This window comes from Hemiscyllium ocellatum, chromosome 12 (assembly GCF_020745735.1).
Source record: "Hemiscyllium ocellatum isolate sHemOce1 chromosome 12, sHemOce1.pat.X.cur, whole genome shotgun sequence".
In the NCBI taxonomy this organism is placed as follows: Eukaryota; Metazoa; Chordata; class Chondrichthyes; order Orectolobiformes; family Hemiscylliidae; genus Hemiscyllium; species Hemiscyllium ocellatum.
This window is the reverse complement of record NC_083412.1, coordinates 8309393-8328002: the sequence shown is the minus strand read 5'-3', so window position 1 is coordinate 8328002 and position 18610 is coordinate 8309393. Positions and strand designations below refer to the sequence as shown.

Here is an 18610-nt window from a genome sequence, read left to right as displayed (position 1 = left end):
TTTGGTCACTATATCAAAAATGTCACATGCACATTGGAAAAGGGACACAGAAATTAACATTACAATTTATTCAAGCCAAATCAACCAACTAAATTTACTGACTCATCAGTCATAGAAACTACAGCAATCCACATCATTGACAGTTCAATCATTTTGATTTGATTTGATTTAAGAGACGGAACCGACCATTTTAAAATAACACAGGTTTCGACAAACACTTTAAATCAGTTGTTGCTGACAAACTCCACTTAAAAACAGGATTTGTGACCTTTTTTTTGTAAAATGAAAGGCTCATAGATCTCAAAGGTCACTGACCTTTCAGCTTCCAACACTCTCTCTTCTTCCTCAAGGGTTTCTACCTCTTCTACATCCTCTTCATTGGCCAGTTCTGAAAGAGAATTAAAATAATACTTCATTGTAGCTGGCACAAAAAGAAAGTGCACAAAATCTGAGTATGAGAATTCATCACCTTTAGTGTGTTATATATTAAAGAACTGCCAATACATTTTTCAAATGAACTATTATTTTTCCACTAAACTTCACATCAAGACCTGTCTCAGCATGGTTACTGAAAAACCTACAATTTCAGCTAAGAGGAGGGAGGAGGGAAAAGAGAGGTCGTGGAGGACGAGAACACGGGCAGCACAGTGGCTGAGTGGTTAGCACTGCTGCCTCACAACGCCAGGGATCCAGGTTCGATTCCAGCCTCGGGCAATTGTCTGTGTGGAGTCTGCACATTCTCCCCATGTATCCGGGTGCTCCGGTTTCCTCCCACAGTCCAAAGATATGCAGGTTAGGTGAATTGGCCAAGGTAAAATTGTCTATTGTGTTCAGGATGTGTAGGTTAGGTGCATTAATCAAGGGTAAATGGAGATTGGGTTTGTTGGGCCAAAGGGTTTATTCCCACATTGTAGGGATTCTAAGAACATAAATAGGAACTATATAGTCCAATAGTTATAGGAAAAGTATTGGAATCTCTTACAAAATTAGTCTTAATAATGCATGTTAGATATTATTCTTAGATTTACTATCTCCTTTTGGAAAGCATTCAAAGTTTTTGCCTCATCTGCTTTCTGTGGCAGAAAATTCCACAGGCGTCTCCAAGGGACATTTCTCATCCCCTCCGGCCTAAATGGCCCACCCACATCCTTAGATTGTGACTTCTGGTTCTGGATTCCTCAGCCATCAGGAACATATTTCCTGCATTTACACTGTCTAGTCCTGTAAGAACTTTATCTGTCCCGATGGGATCCCACCCCCTTAATTCTTCTAAACACCACTGAATAAAGTCTGAGCCAATCCAGTCTCTCTTCATAAGTCAGTTTTGTCATCCCCGCAATCCAGCAAGAGGCTGGGAGAACACAACAAGCCAGGCACTATCAGGTGTTGAAGAAGTCAACACTTCTTCAGGATGAGGGGTGGGGGTAGGGGGAGTTGCAGATAAAGGGCAGGGGGGAGCGTTATGGGTGGTGAGAGGAGCAAAGTGGTGATGTGGTGATAGGTGAATACAGGTGGTAGGTATGACCTGGTTGGTCGATAGGAGGAATAAATCCAATTGGTAGCTGGAAGGAGAGGTCGGTTGGAGGGATGGAATGGAGGAGGCGGGGCTGAAAAGGGAGTTGGGGGATGTGTGGGAAGATTATTTGAAATTGGAGAATTCAATGTTGAGTCCTCCAGGCTGTAGGCTGCCAGATAGAAGATGAGATGCTGGCCAGGACTTACACTGTTAATGGCAGAGCCCTGGGGAGTGTTGTTGAATAGAGATCCCTTGGGGTTCACACACACAGTTCCTTGAAAGTGGCAGCACAGGTAGACATGATGGTGAAGGTGGTGTTTGGCACACTTGCCTTTATTGATCCGTGTATTGAGTATAGGAGTAGAGATATCATATCGCAGCTATACAAGATATTGGTGAGGCCACTTTTGGAACACTGCATATATTTCTGGTCACCCTTCTATGGGAAGAATATTATTAAATTCAAAAGGGGATGGAAAAGATTTACAAGGATGTTACCAGGATTGGTGGTTTGAGTTATAAGGAGAGACGAGAAAGACTGGGATTTTTTTTCCCTGTGTAGGAAGCTGAAGAGTGGCCATATAGATTTTTATAAAATCGTGAGGGACATAGATAAGGTGAATACCAAACGTCTTTTCAATGGGGTAGAGGATTTCAAAACTAGAGGGCATAGGTTGAAGGTGAGAGGTGAAAGATTTAAAAAGAACCCGAGAGGCAACCTTTTCAAAGAGCATGGCTCTTATATGGAATGGACTGCCAGAGGAGTGGTAGATGCAGGTACAGTTATAGCATTTACAAAATATTTGGACAGATACATGAATAAAAAACATTTAGAGGGATATGGGGCAAATGTAACAATAATTCATAAAAGTGATAACAGAAGTTCAGATTTGACTTGTGACCCATTCAGTGACTAGGGTGAGGGCTGTGGGGTGGAGAGGTAAAAGAAGGATCAACATACTACAAATTAGCCCATACACAGAGAATACACATGAGGCTTCATATTTGAATAAGCACAATAATACATTAATAGCACAAGTTTAATCCTGAACAAAGCCAGATAAACTGGAAAGCCCCCAATAGGTTACCTAAACGGGCACTGTCTATGTTATATATCATGGGGGAGCTTGATCTGGTAGTTATCTGATATTTATCTGATATTTTCTGGAAGAATATCACTTTCTAGTGATATCTTGGCTGATTACTTTCCCTCTCTTATCTATGTCTGTAACCCATTGTTTTTTGTTTAGGACATTGTTCACTGATTTTCTCCTCTCTCATCCCTTTCTTTTGAATGCACTAATTCATTCCTCAATTAACTCCACAAGCTAGCTCCACGTATGATGTTGGACAGTCCCTGTTGTCAGACTATTGGACAAACGACAAAACAAAGGAGATTGGTTGACGTTTCTATCGACTGGATTGACTTTCTACTCTGTGCAGCTTCATGATGCACTTAGACTCTATATTTTAACAGGAAGGATGCTGTGAAACTTGAAAAGGTTCAGAAAAGATTTACAAGGATGTTGTCAGGGTTGGAGGATTTGAGCTATGGGGAGAGGCTGAATAGGCTAGGGCTGTTTTCACTGGAGCGTCGGAGGCTGAGGGGTGACCTTAATGAGGTTTATAAATCATGAGGGGCATGGATAGGGTAAATAGACAAGGATTTTATCTGGGGTGGTGAAGACCAGAACTACAGGGCATAAGTTTAGATTGAGAGGGGAAGCATTTACAAGGGACCTAAGGGGTAAAGTTTTCACACAGAGGGTGATGCGGGCATGGAATGCGCTGCCAGATGGAGTGGTGGAGTCTGGGACAATTGCAACATTTGAAAGGCATCTGGATGGGTACATGAATAGGAAGGGTTTGGAGGGATATGGGCCAAATCCGTGGGCGGCACGGTGGCACAGTGGTTAGCACTGCTGCCTCACAGCGCCTGTAGACCCGGGTTCAATTCCCGACTCAGGCGACTGACTGTGTGGAGTTTGCACGTTCTCCCCGTGTCTGCGTGGGTTTCCTCCGGGTGCTCCGGTTTCCTCCCACAGTCACAAAGATGTGCAGGTCAGGTGAATTGGCTATGCTAAATTGCCCGTAGTGTTAGGTAAGGGGTAAATGTAGCGGTATGGGTGGGTTGCGCTTCGGCGGGTCGGTGTGGACTTGTTGGGCCGAAGGGCCTGTTTCCACACTGTAAGTCTAATCTAAAAAAAATGCTGGCAAATGTGACTAGATTAATTTCAGATACCTGGTCAACATGGACAAGTTGGACCAAACGTCTGTTTCTTGCTGTACTTTTCTATGATTCTAAGACCAGAGGGTGTGAGTTAAAAGGAGAGGCTAAATAGGCTGGGATTCTTTTTCCCTTGGAGTGCAGCATGTTGAGGGGTGGCCTTATGGAGGTTTATAAAATCATAAGGGGCTCAGATGAGGTGGATCTTTACCCCATGGTAGGGGAGTCCAAAACTAGGGCATTAGGTTTAAAGTGAGAGGGGAAAGATTTAAAAGGGACTTGAAAGTTAACTTTTTCACATGGGGGTGGTTCATATGTGGATTGCCAGAAGAAATGATAGATGCAGGTACATTTACAACAGTTAAAAGACATTCATACAGGTACATGAATAGAAAAGGTTTGGAGGGATATGTGCCACATGCAGGCAAATGGAACTAGTTCAGTTGGGGAAACCTGGTCGGAAAGGACAAGTTGGACCGAAGGGTTTATTTCTATGTTGTATGACTCTATCTCTGCACCCACCTCACTGTCCACCCTTGTCCAGAGCTTTGAATTGCCTGCAATTTAGTTATCTAAATTATGAATATATATTGTGAACAACGGAAATCAAGCTCTGATCCCTGCGGTACCCCACTAGTCACTGCCTGTCACTGAGAAAATGACCTGTATATTCCTACTCTTTGTTGCCTGCCTGCCAATTAGTTCACTATCCATCTCAGTACACCACCTTAATCCCATGTGCTTTTATGGGTGGGCGGCACAATGGCACAGCGCCAGAGACCCGGGTTCAATTCCCACCTCAGGCGACCGACTGTGTGGAGTGCGCATTCTCTCTGTATCTGCGTGGGTTTCCTCCGGGTGCTCCGGTTTCCTCCCACAATCCAAAAATGTGCAGGTTAGTTGAATTGGCCATGCTAAATTGTCCGTAGCGTTAGGTGAAGGGGTAAATCTAGGGGAATGGGTCTGGGTGGGTTGCGCTTTGGCGGGTCGGTGTGGACTTGTTGGGCTGAAGGGCCTGTTTCCACACTGTAAGTAATATAATCTAATCTAACCTAAAAAAATGGGACCTTATAAAACCCTTCTGAAAGTCCAAGTAAAACTCATCCACTGGGTTTCTCATTAGCTCTACTAGTTACATCCTAGAAATGACAGTAGATATGTCAAGCATGGTTTCCCATTTCGTCAATCTAGCTGACTCTATCCAATCTTGTCCACTGTTTTCCAAGTGCATGCTATTAAATCCTTTAGAAAAGATGTAACTAGATTGGGTAGAGGGAGAACTAGCATATGCAGTTATTAGATTAGATTGGATTCCCTATGGTATGGAAACAGGCCCTTCAGCCCAACACCGACCATCTGAAGAGTAACTCACCCAGACCCATTCCCCTACTCTACATTTACCCCAACTAATGCACCTAAATAACATGGTCGGTGTACTTGGATTTCCAAAAAGCACCAAAAAAAGGTGCCACACAAAAAAAAATGAGTACACAAGACAAAAGGTTCTAGAAATTGGGGATCATTATCATACTTAATCAACCAGTTCAGACACGTTATAGATACACTGACACATCAGCAAGGTAGGTGCAACTTGGGCTTAGAATGTCTAGCCCAGAGCTAAGGACACTACCATTGAGAGACAAGACTGCTTTGAACTGGGGTAACATATGAAGGATACTGAAGCAGGAAGTATGGATAAATAGGATATGTTTTATTTGGAAGTTTACCTAGGGACTTTCACAAAGATCAAATCTGAGGTGTCAGCTATTCACAATCTATATTAATTATTCAAAGATGCAGAGATTAATGCAGATACATCAAGTTTGCTAATGATATAACATTCAATGGGAATGTAAGCTATCAGGCAGGTGCAAAGAACAAGGAAACTTTACAGCCCAGGAACAGGCCCTTGGGCCCTCCAAGCCTGTGCCGATCCAAAGCCACTGTCTAAACCTATTGCTCAATTCCTTAGGATCTGTATCTCTCTGCTCCCCACCTACTCACGCGTCTGTCCAGATGCACCTTAAATGAATCTACTGTGTCTACCTCTACTAGCATCGCATTCCAAGCACCTACCATCCTTTGTGTTAGGTATTTTCCACATGTATCCCCCTTAAACTTTTCTCCTCTCACCTTGAATGCGTGACCACTCGTTATTGAATCCCTCACCCTGGGTAAAAGCTTATCTCTATCCACCCTGTCTATACCCTTCATGATTTTGTAGACCTCAATCAGGTCCCCACTCAATCTCCTTTTTTCTAATGAAAACAATCCTAACCTCCTCAACCTTTCTTCATAGCTAGCACCTTCCATACCAGGCAACATCCTCGAAAACGTTCTCTGCACCCTCTCTAAAGCGTCCACATCCTTCTGGTAATGTGGTGACCAGAACAGTACACAGTATTCTAAATGTGGCTGATCCAAAGTCCTGTACAATTTTAACATGACTTGCCAGCTCTTATACTCAACACCCCATCCAATGAAGGCAAGCATACCACTTGCCACTTGACCACTCTATCCATAAGTTCAGCAACCGTCAGGGTACAATGGACCTAAATTCCCAGTTCTCTGCGAATCAACTTTTCTGTTTACTGTATAATTCACTCTAGAATTAGACCGCATAAAATGCATCACCTCACATTTGGCCACATTGAACTCCACCTGCCACTTCTCCACCCAACTCTCCAGTCTATCTATATTCTTCTGTATTCTTTGACAGTTCCCAGAGCTCTCTGCTCCTTCACCAATCTTCGTATCATCTGCAAATTTACCGATCAGACCACCAATGCTCTTTTCCAGATCATGTATGCATATACAAACAATAGTGGCCCCAGCACTGATCCCTGTAGAATATGACTGGTCACCTTTCTCCATTTCGAGAAATTCTCTTCAACTACTACTCTGCCTCCTGTTGCTCAACCAGTTCTTTATCCACCTGGCTAGAATACCATGCAACTTTACTTTCTCCATTAGTCTACAATGGGGAACCTTATCAAACACCTTACTGAAGTCCATGTAGATGACATCTACAGCCCTTCCTTTATTTATCAACTTGGTCACTTGCTGAAAGAACTCTATTAAGTTGGCAAGGCACAATCTCTCCCACACAAAACCATGTTGCCTATCATTGATAAGCCCATTCTCTTCCAAATATAAATAGAGCCGATCCCTCAGTACCTTCTCCAGCAACTTTCCCACTACTGACATGGCTCACTGGTCTGTAGTTACCCAGAATATCTCTACTACCCTTCTTGAACAGGGGGTAAATGAGCAACTCACCAGTCCTCTGGCACTTCACCTGTGTTTAAGGATGCGACAAAGATATCTGTCAAGGTCCCAGCTATTTCCTCTCTCGGCTCCCTCAGCAACCCGGGATAGATACCCGGTCCTGGGGATTTGTCCACCTTAATATCCTTTGGCCTACCCATCACATCCTCCCTCCTTAGATCAACGTGATCCAGAGTAAATAAACCTCTGTCTCTAATCTCACCACTCATCATGTCCCTCTCCTCAGTGAACACTGATGCAAAATAATCAATCAGAATCTCACCCATGTTCTCAGGTTCGACACACAAACTTCTTTCCTTATCCTGTAGTGGGCCAACCCTTACTCTAGTTACTCTTTTTCCTCTGATATAAAACCAATCAGAGGAATCAAAGGTCTTTGGGATTCTCCTTAATTCTGCTCACTAAAGTATTTCATGACCCCTTTTAGCCCGCTTGAATCCTTGTTTAAGATCGGTCCTACTCCTCCGATATTCCTACAAAGCCTGTATTGTTCTTAGCTGTCTGGACCTTATGTACGCTTCCTTTTTCCTCTTGGATGGTCGCACAATTTCTCCTGTCATTCACAGTTCACGAATTTTGCCTTTCCTATCCCTTGTTTTCAAAGAGACATGCCTATCCTGCACTATCTTCAACCTATCTTTGAAAGCCTCCCACATATCAAATGTGGACTTGCTTTCAAATAGCTGCCCCCAATCCATTTCCCAGTTCTTGCCAAATTTTGACATAATTGGCCTTGGCCCAGTATAGTACTCTTCCCTTAGGACCACTCTCATCTTTGTCTAAGAGTATCCTAAAACTTACAGAATTGTGCTCACTATTCCCAAACAAATCCCACACTGCAACTTCTACCATCTGGCCTAGCTCATTCCTCAACACCGGGTCCAAAATGGCCCCTACCCTAGTTGGACTAATGACATACTGCTCTAGAAAACTTTCCTGGATGCTCCTTACAAATTCTGCCCAATCCAGACCTCTGACACTCAATGTTTGGAAAATTAAAATCTTCCATCACCACCACACTGTTGCCTCTACATCTTTCCATAATCTGTTTACCTATTTGTTGTTCTGCTTCACACTCACTGCTGGGAAGCTGCAATGATTTATAAACTAATTAAAACAACTAAGCAAAGCAGCAAATGGAATGTAACGTGTGATTATCCACTTTGGGATAAGGATGGAAATGCAGGGGAGACAAATGGCACCTTGGCCTTTATTTCAAGAGGAGATTCAAGAATAAGAAATTTGTCTTTAATGTTTAGGGCTTTGGTGACAGCATGGCTGCAACCCAATGCACAGTTTTGGTCTCCATATTTAAAGAAACATAGACTTGCAATTGAGATATTACATCAAAAATTCACTGGATTGGGTCTTGTCCAAACAACTAAACAGGCTACTGTGGCCTGGACACTATTGAGTTTATGGAGTATCACTGGAGCTACCTTCATCCGGTTAATTGCAGAATACTCCGTTACATTCCATGCAGATTCCTGTCCGAGCCTGACCTACTTTTGTAGCCGTAAAGGCCAGTCCAGTTCACTAGCATGGTTAATGGCCCTCCCTCACCCAAGATATTAATCATAGCAGGTTCGGCAGATTCAATTATGTAAAGCAATTGAATGTCCTGGGACTATGGTTAGATGCTGTCACTAAAGACGGTCATTGCTTGCTGCTTGTATCTGCAGATGTCACTTGCCGTTTTTCAGTGCATAGAGTCATAGTGTCGCAGAGATGTACAGCACGGAAACAGACCCTTCAGTCCAAGCAGCTATCCTAACCCAATCTAGTCGCACTTGGCCCATATACTTCTAAACCCTTCCTACTCATATATCCATCTAAATGCCTTTTAAATGTTGCAATTGTACTAGCCTCCACCACTTCCTCTGTGAGCTCATTCCATACACGTACCACCCTCTGCGTAAAAGAATTGCCCCTTAGGTCTCTTTTATATTTTTCTCCTCTCACCCTAAACCTATGCCCTCTAGTTCGGGACTTCCCCACTCCAGGAAAAGACTTTGTCTATTTACCCTATCCATGCCCTTCATGATTTTATAAATTAGATTAGATTAGATTACTTACAGTGTGGAAACAGGCCCTTCGGCCCAACAAGTCCACACCGACCCGCCGAAGCGCAACCTCTACATACCTCTACATATACCCCTTACCTAACACTACAGGCAATTTAGCATGGCCAATTCACCTGACCCGCACATCTTTGGACTGTGGGAGGAAACCGGAGCACCCGGAGGAAACCCACGCAGACACGGGGAGAACGTGCAAACTCCACACAGTCAGTCGCCTGAGTCGGGAATTGAACCCAGGTCTCAGGCGCTGTGAGGCAGCAGTGCTAACCACTGTGCCACCGTGCCGCCCACTGTCAATAAGGTCACCCCTCAGCCTCCAACACTCCAGGGAAAACAGCCCCAGCCTGTTCAGGCTCTCCTTATAGCTCAAAACCTCCAACCCTGGCAACATCCTTGTAAATCTTTTCTGAACAAAGAAACCTAGGGGTGTATGACTTCACTTTCCGTGAAAGTGAAGTCATAGGTAGACAGGGTGGTGAAGGTGGCGTTTGGCATACTTGCCTTTATTGTTCATAGGAGTTGAGATGTTATGTTGTGGCTGTACAGGACTTTGGTTAGACCACTTTTAGAATACTGCGTTGAATTCTGTCTCCCTGATATAGGAAAAATGTTGTTAAACTTGAAAGGGTAGAGAAAAGATTTGAAAGGATATTGCTAAGGTTGGAGGGTTTAAGCTGTAGGGACACACTGAATAGGCTGGGGCTGTTTTCCCTGTAGTGACATAGACAGAGGTTTATAAAATCATGAAGGGCATGGATAGGGTGAATAGACAAGGACTTTTTCCCCTGGATGGAGTGCATAGGTTTACAGTGAGAGGGGGAAAGATTTAAAATAGAATAGAACAGAATGTAGAATAGAATCCTTTATTGTCACTTATACTTCAGTACAGAACTACAGGAGTACAGTTAAAGGTTTTTACAATGGCTGCCTTTAATAGCATCACCTTAGATACAAGCACATAAGTACAAACCTTGGATACAAAACAAGATTAAAAAGAATCTGCAGCACAGTGGCTAAGTGGTTAGCAGTGCTGCCTCACAGTGCCAGTGTCCTGGGTTTAATTCCCACCTCGGGCGACTGTCTGTGTGGAGTTTGCACGTTCTCCCTGTGTCTGTGTGGGTTTCCTCCGGGTAGTCCAGTTTCCTCCCACACTCCAAAGATGTGAAGAACAGGTGAATTGGCCATGCTCAATTGCCCATACTATTGTGTGCATTAGTCAGGGGTAAATATAGTGTCAGTGTGGACTTGTTGGGCCAAAGGGCCTGTTTCCAGACTGTAAGAAATCTAGTAGCATTACTTACAGTGTGTCAAAAATAAGTTAGAGATAAGATAGTTGTAAGAGATCTAAGGGCCAATGTTTTCATACAGAGTTTGATGCATGGATGGACTGAGCTGCTAGTTGGAGGTGGCTACATTTACAACATTTAAAAGGTGTGGTATATGAATAGGGCAGGTTTTAAGGGATTAGAGCCAATTCCTGGCAAACGGCACTGGATTAATTTAAGATATCTGGTCGGTATGGCGAAGTTGGGTCGAAGGGTCTGCTTCCGTGCTGTACATCGCTATGACTCTATGACAGAGGAAAGATCACTGATGAAATAGGTGAGGCTGCCTGGGCCTGGCAAACTGCCCTGATGGACTGGGCTCTATGGCGCAGTAGAAGGGTCCCTATCTCTAAGAGCTGGGTTTAAATCCCACCTGCTCCAAAAGGTGTGAAACAATACCTCTGAATCAATTGATCAGAAAATGTCTACCGACCTGGAGTAACTCCTGCAGTGATATCCTGGGGGGCTGGGATGAGTGGTCTCCAAAAGCCACAACCATCTTCCTTTGTGCAAAGTATGAATCTGACCAGCAGGGTTTATCCCAATTCCCATTGACTACAGTTTTTCTGGAACTGCTTAATGCCACACTGGGTCAAATGCTGCCTTAACATCAAGCACAGTCACCCTCACTATCCCAATTTCAAGTTTGATTTGTAAATTTGGGCTTAGGGCACCCACCTGAGGAACTCTGACAGTGATGAACCTGAGGCTGAGCTGATTTTAAATTCAACAACCACAACCATCTTCCTTCAAACTAGGTCTGACTGCAACTGGGTGATAACCACTTCACGCCTTCACAATCGCAATCACCCCCTCCCCTCCAATCGTTGAATTCCCAATCAAACTGTGGAGCTACCATTGACCAGAAAGTGTGCCAGATCAGCCATATAAATACTGTAATGTACAAACAGTCAGGGACTAGGATTCTGCAACCAAAAGAGAAAATGCTGGAAAATCTCAGCAGGTCTGGCAGCATCTGTAAGGAGAGAAAAGAGCTGATGTTTCAAGTCTAACTGACCCTTTGTCAAAGCTTTTATTTTAGCTAGGAGTCTGTAGTGATTAATACATGTTCTGACTCGCTAATATCTATCACCTCTCTACAAGGATGAGATGGAATACTGACCACTTGCATTGATGGGTGCAGCTTCAATAACATTCAAGAAGCTCAACACCCACCACCTTCAATGTACAATTCCTTTCCCCATCAATGGCCAGTAGCAGCATTGTGTGCAATCTACCATATGCAATGCACTGACACACCAAGGCTCCTTAGCACCTGCACGCTCCCCTCCAAGCCACTCATCATCTTGAGTCTGAAAAAAATCGTCGTTCCTTCAGTGTCACTGGGTACTTGGAATTCTCTCACTAATAGGATGTTGTGTGCCAACATCCTATGGTCTGCAGCAGCTCAACAGCACCCTCTCCAGGACAATTCGGAATGTGCACTAAATGTTGGCCTAGCCTTGATGTCCATATTCCATTAACAAATAAGAACAAATTCACTAACAGCACTCAATCCTTAAAGAAAAAGCTGATATATATAATATATAAAAAAAAATCCAGTCTCCCAAACATTCTCACTTAATGTCCCAGAACAAATGGTCCATACTCACCACATCCTGGTCTCTTCGATCCCCTCCAAGAGCCCAGCAACCTCTCCCAGTCCCACTAAGTCGCCTCTCAGATACCTCTTCTTGACACTGCACCTTTCCAAACTATCTCACCCCAGGCCAAGGTCCACCATCACCTCCAGGACTCCAACACAGTGTCCCTGCTCTGGTTCCAGGAATCACCCAACCCTACCCTCCTCGGCATCGCCCTCCATTCCATTTCTTCTTTCCTGGTCCCAGGTCACCCTCTCCCACTTTGTCCTTGGTCACTCACAGGTCCAACTCTCCCAGGTTTCACCATAGCACACCCAACCGCCAGGACCGCCAGGCACCCCACCCCCAAACTGCACCTGTGTGTGTCAGCCCACACCCTGGTTACCCCGTTCCCCACCACCACCCTCCACTCCTTGTTTCACCCAAACCCCATCCATGCCCACCCCTCCTGTCCTCACAGCCTCTGATCTTTCCTGGGTCTCCGTTCTCCACCTCGACTGCCACAGATTCTCACTGGCTGTTCCCTCCGGCCAGGCTCCTACCTGCCTGACGCTGTTTGGCCTCCTCCTGCCGCCTCCTCCTCCGCTTCTCCTTCTTCAGCAACGCCCGTGCCTTCCTGTGACTGCGGAGACAGAGATCGACAGTGAGACAGAACGCGGGAGAGAGAGCACAAGTGAAAGATAGGTGAAGTGAGAGCTTGAGAACAAGTCAATGAGCTGCAGAGTGAGCGAGACATTGAGAGTGAGTGAGAATGAAAGAGCAAGTCAGAAAGTGAAAGACAGTGAGTGAGAACAAGCGAGAGAGAGAGGATGAGTGTGGAAGAGCATGAGAGTCAGAGCGCGTGAGACAGAGCGCAAGAGTGAGAGCAAGCGCGAGAGTGAGAGCAAGCGCGAGAGTGAGAGAGAGCGGGAGAGTGCGAGAGTGAGACCGAGCGGGAGTGAGAGAGAGTGAGAGCGAGCGGGAGTGAGAGAGAGTGAGAGCGAGCGGGAGAGAGTGAGAGCGAGAGCGAGCAGGAGCGTGGGAGAACAGGAGCGAGCGGGAGAGCACGAGAGTGAGAAAGCGGGTGTGAGAGAATGTGGGAGAAAGCGAGAGTGAGCGAGTGAGAGTGACAGCGAGCGGGGGCGCGTGAGTGTGAGAGCGAGCAGGAGAGTGAGCGGGAATTAGAGCGAGCGCAAGAGTGAGAGAGAGCGGGAGACAGCAAGAGCAAGCAGGAGTGAGAGAGCGAGAGCGCGAGAGTAAGAGCTAGTGGGAGAACGCAAGAGTGAGAGAGAGCACGAAAGTGAGAGCGAGCAGGAGAGTGAGTGGGAGTTAGAGCGAGCGCGAGAGAGAGCGGGAGTGAGACAGCAAGAGCAAGCAAAAGAGCGAGAGCGAGCGAGAGTAAGAATGAGCGAGAGTGAGAGCGAGCCACAGATAGAGAACATGCGGGACAGCATACCCATATCCAGTGTTTCTTTCTCAGTCTCTCTCCTCATACAGTGTGTGTATTTATCACTCACAAACAGAACATATTCGTCTGTCTCACAAGCAGTGTATGCGTTTCTCTCTCTCATGCAGCTTGTATGTTTCGCTCACAGGCACGTACATGTTTCTCTCAAACACATGCACAGCATGTACGGTTTCTCTCTCTCATGCACACAGTGCGTGCACGTTTCTCTCTGTGTAATTTTCTCGCTATGTGCATTTCTCATTTACAGACTGTATACATTTCTCACAGGCTGTGTAACATTTCTCACATAGAATGTGTAACATTTCTCTCACAGCGTGTATGTTTCTCACTCAGTGTGGGTATATTTCTCTCAGAGTACATTTCTCACTGCACATTTCTCTCGCACAGAGCGTGCACAGTTCTCATGCACAGAGCGTGCATGTTTTGCAGGCAGGGAGAGTGCACGTTTCTCACACACAGTGTGTGTTTTTCAGTGTGTACACTTCTCTCACACAGTGCGTGCACGTTTCTCAGTATGTTTCTCTCACAGTGCGTGCACGTTTCTCAGTGATTGCACGTTTCTCACACAGAGGGTGCACATTTCTCACAGTGCGTGCACGTTTCTCAGTGTACATTTCTCACACACAGAACGTATATGTTTCTCTCAGTGCGTACACGTTTCTCAGTGTGCACATTTGTCTCAGAGTGTGTACGTTTCTCACACACGGTGTGTGCACGTTTCTCATAGTGTACATTTCTCATAGTGTACACATATCTCACATAGAACGTGTACGTTTCTCTCAGTGCGTGCATGTTTCTCAGTGTATGTTTTTCACACACAGAACATATACGTTTCTCTCAGTGCATACATGTTTCTCTCACACAGAGTGTGTACGTTTCTCATACACGGTTGTTGCACGTTTCTCAGTGTGTATGTTTCTCACACAGAGCGTGTATGTCTCTCACAGGGCGTGTATGTTTCTCACTATATGCACGTTTGTCTCAGAGCGTGCATGTTTCTCTCGCAGAGCATGCACGTGTCTCAGTGTATGCACATTTCTTTGAGCGTGCATGTTTCTCTCACACAAAGTGCAAGATCCTCACACAGGGCGTGTACGTTTCAGAGTGTGTACATTTCTTTCACACAGAGCGTGCACATTTCTTTCACACAGAGCATGCACATTTCTCACAGAGTACAAGATCCTCACAGAGCGTGCACGTTTCTCTCAGTGTGTACGTTTCTCACAGAGAGTGTGCACGTTTCCCATAGTCTGCACGTCTCTCTCACCCACAGTGTGTATGTTTCTCAGTGTGTGTACAATCCTCTCACACCCACATCCACAGCATTTTATAAATTTCTCTGATCGACACTGAGCTGACCCTTGGGGGCTCCCACCTGATTGTGGGGGACAGGGACAGGGACAGGGACAGGGACAGGGACACACACCCTCCCCTCCCTCCCGCCTCACTGACACACACACACAGTAAATACCTGTTTCTTTCGCTGACATCGTGTTTTATATATATTTATATAAAACAGTTTAATCTCTCATCAGGCACTGACCTGATGCTTGGGCCCCCGGCCCGGGGGATACACCGTCAGTCTCCCCCCTCCCCTTCCTCACTCACTCTCTCCATTTATTGATTTTTTTTCTCTCTCTCTCTGGCGGTGTGTGTATTTTTATTTATATATATATATTGATTGATTTCTCTCTCAGACACTGACCTGATGCCCGAACGCTCCGCCAACATCGCCATCTTGCCGAGGGGGTCACGTGGGCGCTCTGCGCCTGCGCGCTGTCACCGCTGGCAGGGATGCAGAGCTACATTTGGATAGTGCCTTTCACAACCTGGGGCTGCCCGCTGCCTGACCCCAGTGTGGTCGCCCCAGTAATAGGCAGCAAGCTCGGCTGCCTCACCGTCTCCCCTCCTGTAGAGGAGCGGGTTATATTTGCTCCTTTCCTGTCTGGTGGAAAGTTTGCAGAATCCGGTGAACTTGTGGATAATTCCCCCTCATGCACTATTCCGTTACTAGCCAGTTCTTTTACGGCCACAGGATGAAGTGGCCACCCTGAGACTCATCAACCACAGCTCAAATCAGTTTGCTCAGTATTGCATCCCTCATGATAATAATTTCATCACTCTTTCTTCAACCTCCTGATTGACAGATATGACTGGGATGCTTTTTTGTATCCCTAAACTACAGACGAAGCAAATTATTTATTCATTATTTCTGTCATTTCTACATGATCTACTATTAACACTCCACTTTGCACCCTTTAGAAAACCACCTTCACTTGTTTACTTTTTAGATACCTATAGAATATCATATCTTTTACATTTCTAGCTAGCTTCTTCTTATGCTGCAATTTAACAATCCAAATTAAACTTGCAGTCATTATTTCTTGCTCTTTGTATTCTAAGTCACCTGACCTTCCAGTCACCTTTAACAATTGAATGTCTGTTCCTTAAGATTAATGCTCTTCTTAACCTCTTTAATTAATCACAGATGGTGGGTCCTCCCTTTGGAGTGTATTTGTTTTGAGTATTCTGAAGTGCCTTGTTAAATGTTTGTCACTGCTTCTCTGTTGATCTATCTCCGAGTTTAATATCCCTGTTCGCCTCAGCTAGTGCTCAGATTTTATGCCGAAATTGTTGCTGTTTATTTAAGTTTAAAATACTTATCTCACTTATTACTGAATGTAAAGTTCAATCATGTTGCAACTGCTGGTCACTGAGTCATAGAGATCTGCATTGCCTTTGTCCCATCTTGTCTGTGCTGATCAAAAGCCACCATCTAACTATTCTAATCCCACTTTCCTGCACTTGACCCATAGCATTGTACACCTTGGCATTGCAAATAAACTAAATATTTCTTCAATGTTATCAGGATTTCTGCCTCTTACCACCCTTATGGGCAGTGAGTTCCAGATTCCCACTACCCTTTGGGTGAAATAATTTTTCCTCACACCTTCTCTAAACCTTCCACCCTTAACAAATCTATGGCACCTTGTCCATCAAGGGAAAAAAGTTTCTTCCAGTCTACTCGATCTATGTCCTTCATAATTTTACATATATCATTCATGTTCCCTCTCAATCTCCTCTGCTCTGATGAAAATAACTCCAGTCTGTTCAATCTCACTTCATAATTGAAACTCTTCAGCTCAGGCAACATTGTGGTCAATCCTCTCTATTCCTTCTCCTGTTCTATCACAGGTTTACTGGTGCTTGGGTTTAGGCACCATGTCCTGCAGAGTTCGCCAGGTTTGCAATATGTATTGGTCAATACATCTTCCAGCTCAGGGAAAGTCATAGAATCATATAATCCATAGAATCATAGAATTCCTACAGTGTGGAAAGAGGCCCTTCGGCCCAACAACTCCATACTGACCCTCCGAAAAGTAACCCACCTGGACCCATTCCCACTACCCTATATTTACTCCTAATGCACCTAACCTACATTTCCCTGAACATTGTGGAGAATTTAGCATGGAAAATACATCTAGCGTTTGGAGTGTGGGGGGAAACCGGAGCACCAGGAGGAAACCCATGCAGATATGGGGAGAATGTGTACAGTGGATGTGGGTGGCATGGTAGCTCAATGGTTAGCACTGCTGCCTCACAGCACCAGGGACCTTGGTTTGAATTCACTCTCGGGTGACTGTCTGTATGCAGTTTGCACGTTCTCCGTGTCTGCATGGACTGCCCATTCTAAATAGCCCATGGTATCCAGGAGTGTGCAGATTAGGTGGATTAGTCATGGGAAATGCAGGTTTACAGGATAGGGTAGAGGTGCGGATCTGAGACGGATGCTCATCAGAGACTTGGTGTGGACTTGATGGGCTGAATGGCCTACTTCCATTCTGTAGAGATTTTATGATTAATTTTATGTCATCTACATAAAGAAACCTCCAGGACAGGTTTGCAAGTACAAGTGTACAAGTTAAATGGAGTGGTTGTCTATTTGTCTTTTTCCTCCAGGCACCAGTCTTGTCATTAATATGTACACTGAACAACTGTCCCATACTAACAGTCTCATAGTGTCAGTAGCCCAGGGAGGGAAAACTTCTGATATTTTATCAAATTCACCAATATCTCTTGGAAGGGGCAAGTTGAGAAAAACCATCATGAGTTGAGCACAAGGCTTCATGAACATAGTGTTATTAAGTTTGCACAGGAATGCTAGATTAAGGAAGCGATGTTGCAGTTTTATAAAACTTTGGCTAGGCCGGACGTAGAGTATTGTGTTCAGTTCTGTTTGCCACATTACAGGGAGGATGTGGAGGCTTTGAAGAGAATACAAAAGATGGTTTACCAGGATGTTGCCTGGATTAGAGCGTATGAGGTAGAAGGAGAGGCTGGACAAACCAGGATTATTTTCTCTGCAGTAGTGGAGGCTGAATAGAGACCTGAAAGAAGTTTATAAAATTACGAGAAGCATAGATAGGGTTGACATTCAGAGTCTTTTTCCAAGACTTGAAATGTCTAATGTTAGAGGGCATATGTTTAAGATGAAAGAGGGAAAGTTCAAAGGAGATGTGAGGGGCAAGTTTTTTTCATAGAATGGTAGGTGACTGAAACATGGTGTTGTGGAGGCATATACAAAAGGGGCATTTAAGGGACTTAATAGACACGCACATTAATATACAAGGAATATGAACCATGATTGGACAGAAGGGATTAGTTTAATTTGGCATCATGTTCAGCACAACATTGTAGGTCAAAGGGCCAGTTCTTATGCTGTACTTCTCTATGTTCTGTTTTCTAGGATTTGCTTCTTACTGGTTCATTCAATGGGTACGGCTCCTGTTCATTGTGATTACATATTGGAAATATCCCAGTCAGTCTCTTCCCATCTCAATCCATGCATCTCCTAGTGCCCTTCTTAATCTCAGTTTCAAATTTCCTGGCCCTGCCTTCTGCAATGTGGACATCAAATCACTGTTCCCCCATCAAGATGGTGTGACATGTTGTCTTTCGTTTTCCTTTTTAACAAAGTTTCAACTTGCCCCAGTGCATCATGGTAAATTGCTCCTGCCTATTTGGACTTGTTCTCCATACACTCGGAATAATGATTAGATTCCCTACAGTATGGAAACAGGCCCTTTGGCCCAACAAGTTCATACCGACCCTCCAAAGTGTA

The 18610-nt window shown here is 44.7% G+C and overlaps 2 protein-coding genes across 3 annotated transcripts in view; one reads left to right on the top strand and one right to left on the bottom strand.

Annotated features, from left to right (window-relative positions):
* Positions 1 to 15245, bottom strand: part of zrsr2 (zinc finger (CCCH type), RNA-binding motif and serine/arginine rich 2) — a 48815-nt gene extending 33570 nt beyond the window's left edge. The window contains exons 1-3 of one of the 2 annotated variants that reach the window (XM_060832859.1): positions 15194 to 15245; positions 12584 to 12663; positions 316 to 388 (exon numbers count right to left, since the gene is read on the bottom strand). In XM_060832859.1, the coding sequence (XP_060688842.1) occupies positions 316 to 388; positions 12584 to 12663; positions 15194 to 15225 (185 nt within the window). In that variant the 5' untranslated portion in view covers positions 15226 to 15245. Of the gene's footprint in view, positions 1 to 315; positions 389 to 12583; positions 12664 to 15193 lie in introns of those variants that run through there. The other variant, XM_060832860.1, reaches the window with a different exon arrangement.
* Positions 1 to 18610, top strand: part of ap1s2 (adaptor related protein complex 1 subunit sigma 2) — a 118613-nt gene that overhangs the window by 83163 nt on the left and 16840 nt on the right. The window lies entirely within an intron of this gene.